This window comes from Hyposmocoma kahamanoa, unplaced genomic scaffold (genome assembly GCF_003589595.1).
Source record: "Hyposmocoma kahamanoa isolate Upper Pololo Valley unplaced genomic scaffold, ASM358959v1 87, whole genome shotgun sequence".
Classification (NCBI taxonomy): Eukaryota; Metazoa; Arthropoda; class Insecta; order Lepidoptera; family Cosmopterigidae; genus Hyposmocoma; species Hyposmocoma kahamanoa.
The window spans coordinates 14,359,159-14,376,893 of NW_020654422.1; the positions used below are offsets into that span (position 1 = coordinate 14,359,159).

Here is a 17,735-nt window from a genome sequence, read left to right on the forward strand (position 1 = left end):
GTTATTTTGTAATTTTTGTAACAGCGAGGCTAATTTTATTCTGCAATCAATTATATACGAGCTAGTGGGTCTGTATAAGTAATATTATTTTAAAATAATAAATTAAAAAAAATGTAATTAGTTTAGTGTTATAAATAATAATAATTAAGGATAATTTTGGTTAAGTGTAAACATTAGGTACACCAATAAGCCAACAAAAAAATTTTTTTTGCAATTTTTACATTCGATCTGTGTATTTTTAAGATTACAATAATATAATAAATCTTGCAACGTTACACCACAAATACCAGCATATTTTATTCATTGTATATATGTACATATACCTATGGAAGAAAGAAATATTTATGTGATAAAAACGGAACACGTCGCCTTGACACAGAATATATAATAATGCCAAATAAGACAGTTGTGTTTTTGCGTGAAGGAACAAACATCTCTGCCACTCTTTTATCTCGTCCGAGCTACCATTAAGGATTTGCTAAGGCAGGTGGAAGGGTTCTTTATATTGTCCAGTTGAGCTCCACAAAACCTACGTCTTTTTGTGAATGTCATTTTCTTTGGTTTTTAGACCTTATTATTCCGTTGGCACAAGGTTCTGAGTTTCGCGGAAATGTGAGAATGAGTAAAGTAATTGGACTTTCGGCAATGTTCAAAAGATAATTTTCAGTTGTAGTAATATTATTTACAAACACTGCCCTTCTTATACCTAACGTAATCGACACTTTTAGCAAATTGAGTTATTAACATAATAATATCTGAGATCAACGAAACTAAATGTACAACCCCCACTAGTCGGTTTTTTATCTTATTTAGTTTCAGTTTTATTGTTAAGTAAAATCAGCGTAATTGACATTGCTTATTAGCAAAATACTTTAGATGCCAATATCTAATCACTCTCTAAGCGTCGTATTCTAGAACCCTACTCAATGCTTAAGTCAGGATTGCAATTGAAACACTAGCACTGGAAATACGACTCTAATGGCAGGGACTTGAGTATGATTTCGAGTGCTTTAAACCATACTCAAATCCAGACTTGAGCATTGAGTACAGTTCTAGAATACGACCCTAAGAGTGGTTACACACGGCGGCTTTTAGCAGCGATGCAAATGCGCGTTCGAGAAAAGATCGTGCATCGATACAGTCTCTTATGTTGAATAATTATGTACGAAAAATCTGTGTAGCACATTATTTTGTTCTGTTCATTCTAAATTTAATAGTGAAATTAATAAATACATTAAATAAATAAATTAGTTAATTAAATTAAAACGTGCAGACGCGTTTGTATTGCGTAGGCATCGCGTTTGCATCGCTGCTCAAAATCGCTGTGTGTAGTTGGTCCAGGCAAACATTGCCACCTTACCTATTTCTGCCGTCAAGCAGTAATGTGAGCATTACTTTGTATCGGTTTAAGGGTAAGGGTACTGGTAAAATTACAGGCACATTGGACTTGTCAACTCGTTGTCTCAGGGTACCGGGCGCAGTGGCAGTGCCGCTCAGATCTTTGTAATTTAAGCTCTGTAAAGCACTGCAACTGTTATGGACAGGCGTGTCGCTTACCACCAAGCGCACGACGTATTCGTTCCGTCGCTTGGAATTATAAAGTAAAAATATGAAAAAATCAGGTAAGTTTATGAAATGTTATTACGACTAGGAGGGCAGTATACTTCACGCTTTTTCACGTCGGGATAGACAGAGAGTACAGCCTTCCACTCGCCATGGTCCTGACACACGTTTCTTTCGCCTCATCAATACGCATCAGCGCTTTTATACTTACTCATCGGTTAAGGGTAGTCTTAACAAGACCTTTCTTTAGAATATCCTCAATTTGGTCATGAGAAGTTCGCCTTGGTCAGCCTTTACCAACTTACACGCTCATACTCTTTCGTATGTTTCTGTTTTGTCAATCTTCTTTCATTGATTATCCCTACATGTTTTTTTTTATGATACCAAATGAAGGGCCAAACAAGTGTTATAGACAGGCGTACCACTTACCGCCGACATGCCTAGTCATAATAGTTATAATGACACTCAGAGCTATATTCGAAAAGACCTGAGGGACACTGCCACTACGTTCATCACCTTGAGACATAAATGGTCAAATTCCATGTGCCTGTAATTTCACCAGGACGATTAATTACCCTTCAAAACCGAAACGCAGTATTTGGCGGTAGATATTTGTAAAGTGGCAGTATTTCCCAGAAGGAACTCTTTCATAAGGAGCTCTACTGCTACTATATTAATTTTATATGATTTAAAGACAGTAAAATGTATTAAAAGGGTTTGAAGCTATTTTAATCAGATTAATAATAGGTGTAGATTATGAATAGCTTTCTCCGTCAGTGTGGAACTATATTCGCGCTTGAAGTAACAACATGCATTTCCACAATATATATATTAACCTACATACCACAAGCTTGTCCAATCCAAGTCATATTAACTCGCAAACTTGGGCAATATTCTCGCTTGTATCCATAACAAGAACAGTCTCAGTCTTAGGGCATTAATTTTGTAAACCTATCACTTGCCTGCTGATTCAGGCGCGGTGCCAAATGGGCCAAGTTTGCCGTCCAGACGATTTATCTGTAGACCATTGTTAAATATCTTCTTGTGGCAGACTTGCGATCTTCAAAACAACATTATTTCTTATTTGGTGGTAAAATTAAAATTAAGATATTTTCAATGTTTATTCGGTTTATTTTGCTGAAATTACAGGCATATGGGACATGACATCTTAAGTCTCAGGGTGATGGGCGCGGTGGCAGTGCTTCTTAAATCTTTGAGATTAAAAGGTCTAAGGCTCAACTCACACTGGCGCAGAGTCGAAGCGTCGCGACGCGTCATGTTTGTCGCCTATAGCATATTCATCTCTATTTTCCCATTTTTAAAGTACAAATAAGTGTTATGCAAATATAAAAACGCGCGTCGTCACGCGTCGACGCGTGTCGCCAGGCGTTGTAGTTGAAAAAAAGGACGCTTCGACTTTACGCCAGTGTGGGTTGAGCCTAAATGGCACTGCATTTGCCATGGACAGGTAAGTCGCTTACTACCAAGTGCACGCCTTGTTCATTTCGACACTCGGTATCATAAAAAAATAGAATCGAAATTACTGCTGAATACAAGTTTGTTTTAATTAGCACCATATAATTTAGTATTTCATTTTTTTTATCTGGACAACATCAGAACGTTTCTTAGGTTATTATTTTCTATATATTTTTGTAAACATTAGAATACAATAGGAACCATTTTTAACCAACTTAAAAAAGGAGGAAGTTCTCAATTCTACTGCATTTTTTTTGTATGTATATGTACGTTACGCCATAACCGATATTGATAATTTTTTTCGTTGGAAAGGGTACCTCAGTCCCATTCCGATTTGAAGAAAACGTAACTCTGTACTGAGATTATAAAGAGTAAGGCTGTTGGTGAGACTACGTGGTGGAAAACGTGTTACATTCACGTACATATAATATGAATCTTTGGGTATGTGTGTGCTTATAACAGAACACAGCTTTTACAAATAGTAGCAGTATAGTTTCTTGTGAAAGAGTTTGTCCAGGGAAGTATTGGTATCACACTTATTATTTTGCAACACAGAAATACAAAGAAAGAAAAAAATAAAAAGACCAAGCAAAAGCAAAACATAAAAAGAAAAAAATCTAAACTCATCTGTTTATCTTACGATTTCGGAAGTTACTATTTATGTCCAACTGCGATCCGATTGCCTGTATCACTAACATTTAGCTTTTAGCTAGACTTTTAGTTTTTATCCAGGTCTTACCACTTAAGCAAAGTAGCCTGCCGATAGAATATATTTTAGAGCAGCTAGTAGTACGTTATGTTATATAGGTATGTGATATAGTTTCCGGTACCGGGTCCGATGCAGATCGTTTTATTGATGACTAAATTAAGAATTTAAAAACACATTTGAATATTGATCACTTACTTCGCAAATGGCTCGCAGAATGCTTTTACCTGGGGAAAGGCAGTAGGTACACATTGAGATACAGGACTTCCTAACTCGACAGTAATAACTTCATCTATTTGAAGAGAACCTATTGTATTTAAGTTTTTTGGTTTAGCATTGTAATTACGTACATAATATAAAATTATAAATTTCATAAATGACACGAAAATCTCTAATCTGACTATGATTGTGTATGTGTGTATTAAAAGTTACATTTAAGTTAGTTACGATCTTTATTTGCAGTAACAATTTTTTTGTTAATTAAACATTTTTTTTGTAAGTGGCTAATGAAAATACTATGACAGTTTCTGTATTAAATATGTCTCATGAATATTCAACATAAATAAAGTAATTTATTTTAAATTTCATCATTACCACATTTATACGTTCCACTGCTGGGCACGGATCTCCTCTCAAGCAGGGTTTAGTCCGCCATAAAGTTAAGGCCATACTCCGCCACACTGGCCGAATGCGGGTTGTTTTCCTTTACCGAAAAGTTCATGGTAAATTTCAAATTAAGTTTCGCACATAAATTCCGAGCACCTCAAAGGTACGAGCTCGGATTCGAACTCACTGCCTGTGCTTGAGAGACGGTAGGTCAAACCATTAGGCTACCACGGCTCCTCATTCCAAATCTCACTTTCAATTTAAAAGTGCATGCAATAAAAAACCTAGAACGAAATGAAATGAACTGAAGATTGAAAACTATTGAGCTAGTGTGATAAGACCTTCGTTCTCAATTTCATTTAAACAAAACGGTTCCTCTTTTCATTTGAACCACATACGCGGGGATTTTGTCCCGCTCGCAAGGTAACACCGTACCGTACGAGGCTTTCCCCAGATAAACACTCGGATTTGGCTGGCTCTCACCAAAATGAAATAATATTTTTTATTTACATTACTAAAATGCGAAACTCCGATACTGGTATTTACGAGAAAGACAGATTGCTAAATTATAACGTTATTTTTACTATAAAAAGTTTTAAAGTATTTACCTATAGTAAACATTGGCTCTTTTAACAATATTTATTAACCTTGATATTGCCCATTTTCCTGTTTGTTTAGGTGCTTGTTTTTTCCCATTTGTTTAATTAACGCCTTTGCGTTCCAAATGTCTTAAGGTTCGTTCGTGTTGCTTTTTTTATCGCAGAATATATAGTCACATTTATCCAAGTTTAAAAAAATGGTTGTTTTTTACTGGCTACAAAGAAAACAAAATGGAACACTATCACAGTCCCATAGAAAATAATTTCTATGGGAATGTGTATAAAGCTACAAACCAGGTTTATTTTAGCACTATACATCAGGCGAGTACTTATCGACACTGACTCATATTAAGTCGATTAGAAAAAGTTGCATATCCGTGTAATGTGAGCATTACTGCTTTCCAGTTTTGAAGGGTAAGTACTTGTGTGTGACTGAACGACTGGTGAATAATGCCGAATGTCGGGTATACGCCGCGATGGCATTGCGTCGACGCCGCATGGACGTCGTGTCGACACTATGCGTGCGTTGGCAAGAAGCTGACCCTTGAAAGACGCTAATATTGGGGGTTTCTTAGCGTCGACAGTCCATCCGGGAGTGAAAGTCTCAATTATTTTTCTTTCGTATCGTTCTTATTACATGGAGATAAGCTTTTTGTCCTGCCTAGGCCGATAAGTATGTGACCCCCTAAATGTAATACAAGTTCTAGTTTTAAAGTTTATATAAAGAAAACTTTTAAAGTGAGCGAACATTTCGCTTGGAACAAGAATAGCTGTTAAGTTCCTTTCATCTCACGTCAATTTTCTATTCCCTTACCAATGTAAACTCCCATTGTCTTTGCAGGAAGTTCGTTGTCTACAGTCACAGGGACAGTGACGCGGGTAGCAGCGGTGGTTGGAGGGGATGCGGAATTGGCTTGCGACTCGAGACCGCCGATGCGAAATGACAGCTTACTACTCGTCGTGTGGTATAGAGACAACAATCCCGTATACAGGTGAGCGATACACTTTAAAAAAATAGCTTTAAGCTCGTGTTCATAAATAATTCATTAAGTGACGTTCACTGGGAAAATTCCTATTCCTCGCATAATGAACGAAAAAGCAATATGCTTCGGGCGCATTGAAGGAACATCAACAGCTTAAACATAAACTTAACAGTGGCAGTGACGGATAGCAACGGGTGTAATATCGTAATGTATTCCAACCGGCAATACCTAAAATGTATCTTAATAAGGATACTCAACGGGCGGTGTTTGAGGCTTGAGAGGTTAGCCTCGACAAGTAAATTATTGCCCACGAATCTATTTCGTTTGTTCATCGCGTCAAAGCATCCAAGTGGCTTAAGAAGGCAGTAGTAATATGTTTGTTGTTATTGATACAATAAAGCCACATGTCTTGTAATACTTAAAAATAATTCGAACTAAATGAAATAAATGACATATGAAATTTTATCTCCTATTTAAGCATAAATGGATGTTAAGCCTTTCTTAACGCTTACAATCTCCTTGCTATAAGATGCAACACATTTTTTGCCACTTTCTTTACAGTAAACGACGAAATTGTGATGTAAAATGTCGGTTGCGATATAACAAGTAGGATCGCTTAAGTTATGACCTTTATTAGTGATTCTTTCGGTTACACTAAAATATAAAAAAAACAGTTGAGCTAATTATAAACTCAGCATTTGCTATTTCTATATGATGTAATTTTGCATGATAATAACATGATTGATGATTTACAATAAAAAACGCTGTTTAAGTGTCGCTTACGATAAGTCGGTGGTCATGACTCGATATCGTGTTCTTTTACGTGTTAGAATTTCAACATAAGGGCATAAAATCTTACAATGTACAATCTAATGCAAAAGTACTTCCCCCAAAGCAAAAGCGACAACTTTTCTAAACATAAATATTTTTTGACTGCAATGTTTGTGTTTCGTAAAAATTAACACGTTTTACGACCAGTTTTCTTTCCATACAGTGATATTATGAAGGTTGTTGTGCTGAGACTAATACTGAGTTTATGATGGACACTATTAGTGACCCTAAATAGTCAGCATAATTATCAACAGCCGGACTTCACCTCATGTAGTTTGTTCTTTACACGACGATCCTGTGCTAGTTTTACCCATCTAAAGCCTTCGACTTTCAATGTCGTTTGCTCATCTCATTGCAGGAAGTCCCACGTTTCTGTTAGCGACGAAATAGATCTTGGCCACCATTCAGTTGTAACCTTACTCCATATGTTATCACAAAATATTCTTCCCAATTCCATTCAGTTGCGAGATCCGATTTCATATTTCCTGGATATTAGTTCATTTACGCATTTCCGATTTCAATCTGAAATTCAGTCCATAGGTTTGATGCCGAACCAAAAATAATACGTTCAATAGCTCTTCGTGTAACTTTTATGGCCTAGTTTTAGCGAAATGAGAATACTGAGGACTCAGTCTAAAATATTTATTGTAAGAGATGATAAAAGAAGAAAAGAAAACGGTAACAAACAATAATACGACACAAAAAAGGTAGATGCAATAAAACACTTCCTTTTCAACTAATTAGCATAATACACAATACTCACTCCAAAAGGGCCTTATAACTACATAATTTATAGTAACTGATGTGAAGTGATTAGTGATTTATGGGCATGTCTTCTCATTTCAAAAATTTTGATGGCAGTGACGACGGATAGAACAAATGCAGGAATAGTGAAGGAAACGGAATTCAAGAACGGTTCAAAATTTTAAAAATAAGTGGCCAGGAAACTGAGTGGAATTACAACTATTGTGGACAGGTATGTCGCTTGCTTGCTGGTAACACTTGTGTGTCCCGTCACTTGATATCATAAAAAAGTATAGAGAGTGAATGAACGACGTTTGACGATGCAGATTTATAAGGCGAATGTGAGCGGGTAAGTTGGTAAAGGCCGACCAAGGCGAACTTTACCATGACCAAATTAAGGACGTCCTAAAGAAAGGCCAAATATTCTAAAGTTCTTCTTAACGCTCGAAGTGGCACAGCAACTGTTATTCGTCCCTTCATTTTGAATTATAAAAAAAAGTAATGCACTTTAACAGCCTTTGAATCGTGAGAAATGTCTCTGTTGTTTCCAACAACAAGGTAATCAAAAATAACACAGACAACTAATTGTATTTCCGGCAATCTTGTCGCTTGTACACGTCTGAAACGGGCAAACTATGTCTTGCCAGTCTGGGTTAGATACATTCTGTTTCTATTTAAAATTGTTCAATAGTTACGGCATACTAAAATCACTCACTAGTTTACGAAGTATCTAAACGATATGTGCTTTAAGATGAAATGTAAGTTTAACGCATAATTGTAAGATCACGTGGGCATCACGATCGTTTCTTCCTTGAACTTGCAAGTTGTTGATTGCTCTCCCTCCCGAAGTACTCGTATTTCCTTTGTGCTATGACACGTCATACCAACCAACCCCACGGGGTTCTTCTAAAAGGGTTTAACTGCCTCAGTGGCCGAACGGTTACCATGCTGGTTAGCCAACTAGAAGTTCCGTTCCTCATTTGCCACCCACTTTACATTGAAAAATCAGAACTGTTTTCAGTTTTTTACAAAATATAAAATATTTAGAAGTTCACTGGTTAGATTAAAAACTGCTCATATGTTTTTAGTCGAGAAGCTTAATGTATTACGAGTACGTAATTAAAAAAATATGGTTAAGAAATTCCAAAAACAGTCTTAAGATAATTTGAAACCTTATTAAATGTCTAGCAATACTTAATAAGCAGCTTTTCAAATTTAACATATTAAGTATAATTTATATTTTTTAAATTTAATTAATACATATTCATACATAGCTCTTGCTGCTCAGTTAACGTGTTAATTGATATATTCCCGATTCCGTTGAACATGATTAAAATATTAATTAAATTCTTACATTTCCATGGATAGCTAAGTTTTTTTTTTAATTCATATTATATTACCTGCTCGCAATTATAGGCACATGGGACTTGTCAACTTATGTCTCAGGGTGACGGGCACAGTGGCAGTGCCCCACAGACCTTTGTGATTCAAAGCTCTGAGTGGTACTTCAACTGTTATGGATAGGCGTGTAGGTTACCAACGGTATACGACTTGTTCGTCCCGTCACTTAATATTATATAAGAAAAAAACCTAGGTGTAAGTATAACATAAATGAATATATGTTTGTCCCGTATGCTTTCCATTATTTTTCATCCAATTGCGATAAAACTTTTCGTGAATTATTGTACAGGCACCTCATTCTCAAGATCCCACAGAACCACTCTGTGACGACTGTAACCACCTACGTGTAGCCCCGTTAAAGAGATTGCAGTAGGTAGGTTACATTTAAGAACCATGTACATTAATTGTACATTATTTTGTTATGGATAATAAATAAAAAACAAACAGCAAGTCCTAATATAACATCTAATTCCAAGACACTCGAGTTGTCTGTAGCCAACAGACCTCAGCAGGTCATCGGGCCGCATGGATGAGGACTGTTTGACATCGCACCCGCGAAATTAAAATGAAAAATTTTCGTCCCCAACCTTTTGAAATGGCATGACAAAAGTTTTCATCAAAAAAATACATTACGGAAAAATCCGTTCTACGATCACAGATACAGACGGTACATGATAAATTTCATGCTATACGAGTTTTGGGACCCGGGTAAAAAATAAAAGGGGTCGTCCCTTTTTGACGGGATTCATAATATCAGAGTAATCTTTTTTCGCTATCTGTCAGAGGAAACATGTGTAGCTGCTGTATGCAGGTCTCAATGTTTCTTTACAGGTTTGTGAATTGGTAGTTTCGGTTACATTGATTTTGTTGTCTTTTGTTGTATTATAGGGTGCCTTACCTCCTACATCTGTCGCCAAGCAGTAACTGGGTTGAAGGATAAAGGAGCTGGTGAAATTGCAGGCATTATTAAATCATGTCTCAGGGTGGCAGGCGCAGTGGCAGTGTCCCTCAGATCTTTGCGATTTAAAGCTTCACAGCTTGACACTGCAACTGCTGTGGACAGGCGTGTCGCTTACCACCAGGCGCACGGTTTGTTGATCTCGTGGCTTATCTTAAAAAAAAAATACTTCAAATCTTTTAACTAATATTTACTAATTAAATTTTTATTGAATTGATATTCAATTATTTTTTGTGAAATTACTCCACTAGTTTGTTATAATTATTAATACAAAGATCGAACACTCAGAAAAAATTCCTTTGATCCGGTCGGATTCTGATATGATGGGTGATAAATCTGTAATAGATTTCTCATAGATGGCGCTACGACTAAAAAAAAAGTCGTTGAAAGACCAAGTACAAAGACACGACGCAAGCACATAGAAAAATTCGTGAGGTCCGTTGGTTCGTTCCGTGGCTTAGTTGGTATAGCGTCTGGCACGGTATGCAAGAAGACGTCGGTTCGAATCCGACCGGATCGAAGGAATTTTTCTGAGTGTTCGATCTTTGTATTAATAATTATAATATTTACTAATGAAATATTTCTATTTTTGCTTACAAATGTTATTATAGAACAAGATCATTGTTTTTAACATTCTCTAAATTAAGTGCGAATTAGGCATAATAAATTTTTGCAGTAATATTGATTTATTTTTGATATCCTCTGACGGGGTAAATAAGTCACTGGTAAGCGACCTGGTGGTAAACAACACGCCTACTCACAACAGTACCGGAAAACCGAAATATCGATTCCAGTTCTCCATTCAAATCTTGCACTGACTAACTTCTTTATCAAACACCATTTTTTGCAGCCTTAATAACATAATACATGTATAAATAAAAATATTATAAAGCTTCAACTTATGGCATTTATAAGACTTATTCATTTGTGTTCCGAAAAAAGATATTACGTCTGAAATGATGTTGCGAATATGGTTCTTATGTTTCAAGGCATATGAAAAGTTAATCTCATGAATGACGTAGAATATCAGATTTATAAAATGTAACTTATTTTAATATGTGTCACGGTAGGCTATACTGATTGTATATAAAATTAACAGGATACGGATTCTGTACGCAGTTAACGTTGCAACAAATCCTCATTAGACAGAGATTTATGGTGTCAAGTTACGTATAGAGATGACGTTTAGCTGTTACTAATATTGGTAAATAATTGGGTAAAGTTATTACCTATATTTATGTAATACCATATCATACTCATTATTGCAGCAGTAGAGCTCCAGGAGATTGACCAGGGAAGTGCTACCACCAAACCTATTTCTGCGTTCTGATTTTGAAGGGTGCTTGTGAAATTATAGCTACATGGCACATGTAGAGCTCTGAATGGCGCTGCAACTATTATGGAGTGTCACTTACCACCAGGTGCACGACTTGTTCGCCCCTTCAGTGGATATTATAATAAACCTGATTCATCCCCTAGTTTGCCACTTTTAGAGGTGGAATATTTTCTTCAAATTTAAATAAAATCATTACCGAGGTAAATCCTTTCCCACAAAAAAGAATCATCCAAGTGGGTTCACAAAATGAGTAGTCGCGTAGCATGAACCTCCTCCTGTTTTTGGAGTCGGTTGAAATTCATCCTATTCCGAAAATTAATTATGCTTAAGTTTTATGTAATTTAGAAAACGTTAAAAATTCTATAAATATAAAATATTATATTATACGTTATAATACCACGAAAGCGTTTCATTTGTAAGCAAAAATAGAAATATTTAATTAGTTAATGGCCGTTCAAAGTTTCAAGTGAAAAATGTTACAAATGTAGAATGAAATTTTTAATAACCAATACTTTTGACAATTTTAACGTAAAAAATTTGGAAATAAATTTACGTAATACGTTAAATGAATTTGATAAAATTACCACAGCCTTATGTAAATAGTACAAAATTAACTTATACAAACCGTGCTCTCTACCAACTAACTTTACTGAACAATAATTGTACGCATGTGAACGTTAAACACGAAAATTTGTTTAAAAATATTTATTAAGATTCATTTCGAACTTGAACACTCGCATTAAGGCGGTGGTGTGTAATTGAATACTCATCGATTAGTAACATGCTACAACACGTAAAGATATGCATGTGTATTATCTAGATGTAAGCTCATGTTACTTAACTGCTATTTAAAAATAACAGTATCGATCCACCCTAGCGACATGGGAGCTATGACTTTGTAACGAGTAACATGAATAATGCTCCCCGTAAATCGTGTATGAAGGACGACATGCGTTATAAAATTCACTTCATGTTGTGTTATTTTTTAAATAAATTCGTAACATTTTATGGGTAAAAGAAAATAGTGTACCAGAATAGTACATAGTAATAGTGAAAGAATAGCCTAAACACGCTCTTTACTCACATTATGAAATTTTTAACCGACTTAAAAAAAAGGTGGAGAGTATCATTCGACTGTATTTTTTGTACATACATGGTTGTTGGGCATCAAGTTGTCTTGAATTATAGCTCTCTGTACTTTTTGTGAAAAGTAATTTTGGAGTGGCACATTTTTTCTGGAATAATGTGAGTGTCTATGACTGTGTAATATGACTAATATGTCGCTCTCCGACTCTTAAAGATTCCGTAGTGACGCCGTCTTCACCAGCACACTTGCTTGTACTACATTTATTGAAATGCTAGGTACACCTTGTCCTCTGTTATTGGTGGAATGCCGCTGTAACTTTCATCTCCAAGTAATGGGTCGCGTGACTCCGGGAGGGGTTTGATCAGAGAGCTTGATAATATTTATATTAGATTTTAACTTTTAATATTTTGATTTCAATTTCATGTTTTCTAAAGCGATTAATTTCAATTTTTAATTATGACGTTATTAACTAATTTTATTGAGATTTTTTGTGAAATAACTAGTTTTGTTATGGTTATGAACACAAAGATCGAACACACAAAAAATGCAACCATGCTGTACCGTAGCATTCCTCTAACCGTCTGAGACACGGCTCCATTTACCGAGTCGTCGAAATTCTCCTATGTCTTTTTGTTATAGATCTTTATACTGACTTTTCGGCATTCGCTACCGCTAGTGACATCTAGTGAGAGATTTTTGAATAACCTTCTCACCGCAGCCGATACCTTTACAAGTATCTTTCTTTACTTTATCTTTACAGTTGTGATATTACAGTAGACTTAATTATAAAATGCTCACTGAGAGGAACATTACATACATTACTGTTTTTACCACTTATAGCAGAAATAAGAGAACCTGCGAAGTTTTCACTTTGAAGGTTGAAGGCATTTAAAAATTCATCTCATACCTATCACTTTTTTTGTTGTATCTTGCAAAACCTGGAAAAGATTTTAAAAACCTTTGTCTTTTTGTTATCAATACGCGTCTTCGCTTATATTATATAGTATATGATGAAATAATAAGGGATCCCATATCTACACTGCCAGGTTCCGAAGACAGTTGTAAAATCAGGAAGTGTGTCACCTGCTGATCTGACTTCATGACGAACAAATCGTTCGCATGGTGGTAAGCGCGCGCACAAACACGCTTGTCCATAGCAGTTCCAGTGCCACTCAGAGCTGATATTACAAAGATCTGAGTGGCAAGGTCCATGTGTCCAAGGTCTTTTAATGTCACCACCACCCTTCAAAACCGGAACGCAATAATGCCACATTACTGTTTGGTGGCAGGAATATGTAAGAGGGCAGTACTTCCCTGGACGAACTCGGTCATAAAGAGCTGTACTGCTGATCATATAGAAATTCATTAACTAAGAAACTATTATGACAAGACATAATAATATCTACAGGCGTATTTTGCAAGAAACGAATTAAATTTAATATATTATACGTTACTTTACCGTCTGCATATCTTCAGCAATCTAGTCTCTATCTGCCCAAAGTAAAAATTCCCGTGGGTTAGATTTTCTTTTTAATCACGTTCGCAAATTAGGGTATCGTAGCAAGTATCACTAAATGCGGTGTCTTATCAAGCGTTCATATAATTCCTACTATCTCTGTAGCTTTCTAGATGTTTAATTGAGTAAAGTAATTTCTTTTTGTAATGTGAAAAGTCAACCAAACCATTGTTTCGCGCTACTATTTTCACATCCAATTAAAGAATTTAATAAAACTTTAGCCCAGTTTAACTCAAAAAGAGTCAAGAGAAAACGCTTTGCGGTTTAGCAAGTTTAATTTCAAATTTTCGTCTTGTTTTGTTCCACGTAACACAAGTAATATAACTTTGCAACCAGAATTGTACAAATTCCATTTTCAAGTCTTGTTTTTTAAATTAAATACTTGAGGAAAATTAATAATTTGTTTACTTAAACAAATATCTGAGTTCAACAAGCGTAATGAAAATGTCCCAAAAATAGATAAGACATATTAAACAATGTTATTATTTTAGAATTCACAATGGTCTTGAATTTAAAGGTGTGTAATAATTGTACATATTGTAGTGGACTGTGATTGTATTCACATAAAATTATAAAATTGTTCAATTAAAACTAGTTTTATAATGCACATTTAGCAGCACATTCAGCTTTATACTTTGGACTGTTCGTAATATGTATATGTAGAATAGAATTGACTAGCTCAAGGGGGGTGCAGTTTCTATTTTTACTTTGGTAACAAACCTTCTTTATGTATTAGACAGCCTTATGCAAGAATGTTTACTTTTAGTTCACTAAGACTCCGCTAGATGGCATTGACCTATTCGCCGTTATTACTGAATCTCGAATGGTGACTACTGTAACACAATTTTGTTTAAGTGGAGGCTTACGGCTTATGAGCCTTCAGCTCGCCCTTTGATCCGGCGGCGCAGTCAAGGTCAACTGCAAAATATCCTTCAAAAAACAAAAAAAAATTATGTAGAGAGAAATCGGAGAATACCGAGAGCTTGGTTAGGCTAATCAGGAGTTGAGTCCCTTTTTGGCTTCGGAACTGCTGCTCGGCCCTTCTGATAATGACGTACGCTCAGGGTAAAATATTATTGCTCATCATATAGTATAAAAATCATCGTTTCGCAGACCGTTTTCCAGGAGTCAAGTTCTTTCTTGGGAACAACTGCCCGGACCTTTCGCATATAAGGTGAAATTGTATTAGCACCATACAAGGCAGACATAAACCTTTTATCTGGAGTCTTAACTTGGCTGGAGCTGCGTAACCTCATCCCACGACGGCAGAGAGAACCTCCCTCATTTACGCTTTTTATTTTTATTTCAATTTTAATGTTTATTTTATTTCAATTTAGAATTTTTAAGTTAAGGTTGTTTTGTTAACTGCACTTTAATGACTTTTGTAGAGTATTATGTTACTAATTATAAGAATGATGTTTATAAACGAATTAATTAACATGCAAAATTATTATATGTTCGTTAAAGCTTGTGTACGTAAAATCGTTCTGTATCAATCTTCTCGAATATTATGAGTAAATTTACAATTAATTTTCCATGGATAGTCATTACATTTTGTAACAAATGTTTTGATCGAGTCGTGTTACAACTAGATAAAGTATGCGTATATAATAAAGTCGATTAGGATCAGAGTCACATGTGTAATCATGGCCTCATGATCATTATTGACATTGCATTAAGAATATTAGAACTAGAGAGGTAACGTCGATGTAGTGTACAGAAACTACATATCGATAAAAAATATTAAACATGTAAGACCGAGTTCTTTTTTCAGAAATAACAACAGATTTTTTTTTTTCATAATATCCAATGACCGGACTAGCAAATCGTGCGCCTGATGGTAAGCTACACGCCTGTCCATAACAGTTGCAGTGCCACTCAGAACTTTAAATTGCAAAGATTTGAGTTGACAAGTTTCATGTGCTTGTCATTTCACCAGTATTCTTACCTCTTCAAAACCGGAACTCAGTAATGATGACATTACTGCTTGGCGGCAGAAATAGGTAAGTTGGCAGTAGTTCCCTGGACGATTCCTGGAACGTTCCCTTTCACAAGGAGCTCTACTGCTACTAAAGCTACTATGCGGATTACTAAAAACTTAATTAGCTTTTACCCAGGTACTCTTAGCGACGAAACTAATTAATAATTAATAATATTATCAACAATACATACATAATAATAGGCGACAACTAAACGACGCGCAAAAGATGTTAACAACTATTTTATGCTATCGCTTGCAACCATCGATACTGTGATCTCACGGTAGAGACTCTAGTTTGAAACTAGGGAATTACCTGTAGCATGAATATTAGAGTATCGAAATAAATTAACTCGAGACGCTTCCACTTATTGTTATGAACTTATTGCATATACCGTACTTTCAATATTTTTGTTCTATTTACGTGTTTTATGGAACTTTGTCAATGATATTTTAATATTTGTCCTTGTTATATGACTATAATAGTAACTCGGCTGTGATTGTTCCCTAAATAATTAAAATGGAAATATTAAATACAATGTTAAAAGCAACACAAACATTGCATTTAGAAAATGTTTCATTTTATTGCACGTAATACTGAACCCTGTGCTTCCACGTCTAGCACTCAGAATGCTAACTGCAGGGCAAGGGAAGGGCAGTCAGTATCATCAAACCTGCGTAAGGCGTCATGGAATGCGTGAGTAACTACATAGTATCCAAAATTATAATAACATTCTCATTGACAAGAATAAATTGATGTATAGAGTAATAATCTATACTTAGTAATGGCTAGTATTTATGTAAGTGATGCCTATTTAATATTATTAATAATTTTATTCTCTTTCAATAATATCTTAAATTTCATTAACTTACTTATATTTTTGTAAATATAAATTATTCTTTAATTTTACTTTTTGCTTAATAATTATTTCCTTTCTAAATGCATATAATAAATTCACTTTCACCAAAAAATTGTTACTTAGCAATTAATGACTCTCGTAAGAATAACGACGGCCTCCATTTTAAGCCTCGTTTGCTCTATCTTGTGCTTATCTCCGTCATCATTCCATGTCTTTCTAACAACCTTTTTCTTCATTAGCCCACTAATATAGCGGCCCTTGTTATACGTTACACCTATTTATTGTTCACCAATTGGCAACTGAAGTGACCAGCCGTAAAATTAATTATCAGAAACCCATTTCCTATGTTTTAAGTTCTAGAATTAGGAATTGGTTTGAAATTTAACAACATATAAATACTCTAAAAGCCAAACTGTATTTTAAAGGCGGTCTCTCACGCTCCGGGAACAGATTTTCTTGCACGGACGACGATCACTGACAGCCACACACCGGCCCTTCCTTTAATATTAATAATTTATCAATTACAGAATAACAACCCATCGCCGAGCACCGTTCCCTTCCATTTTGCGTCATGCGTTTATCCTTGTACCGCTACGGACGCGTCTGTGTTACCACAGACGAGCCTCTGTTTGCCTTGATGCGCTGCTAGTGCGAGCTCGTGCGATACGATCGGTAAAATCTCAGACCATATGGGAAGCCGCCTTTGACGGGTTAAAGGGTAATACAGTTGAGACTATTAGCGCGAAAGTGGGGTAACCCACATTTAATTTATTTTCTCCAATATTACTTTAGATTATCATCTAAAGTAATATTGGAGATCTAAAGTAAAGTACGTAATTATTTTATATTTGTATGCAATTTTGGCCTACATTTATTTATCTCGTGAGTTTGAGTGTAATTTATGGTTGTCTGTATGTATGTTCATGGCAACCGCGACACAGGGTTTCCCTAATGCCTATGTTGGCTATGTTGAGTGTGTGCGTCATTATTATTAAAAAAATTGTATATTGCCTTCAATAACAATTTCACCCTGCATGACGTAATTATACCTTATAGGGTAGTTATTCCCAAGAAGTGACTCGCTCCTGGAA

General features: G+C 35.5%; 1 protein-coding gene across 2 annotated transcripts in view; it reads left to right on the forward strand.

Moving 5' to 3' along the window:
- LOC113235116 (nephrin-like) overlaps positions 1 to 17,735 on the forward strand; it is a 292,525-nt gene that overhangs the window by 134,297 nt on the left and 140,493 nt on the right. For both annotated transcript variants that reach the window (XM_026470692.1, XM_026470693.1), the window contains exon 3: positions 5,792 to 5,942. In XM_026470692.1, coding sequence (XP_026326477.1) covers positions 5,792 to 5,942 — 151 coding nt within the window. The remainder of the gene's footprint in view (positions 1 to 5,791; positions 5,943 to 17,735) is intronic.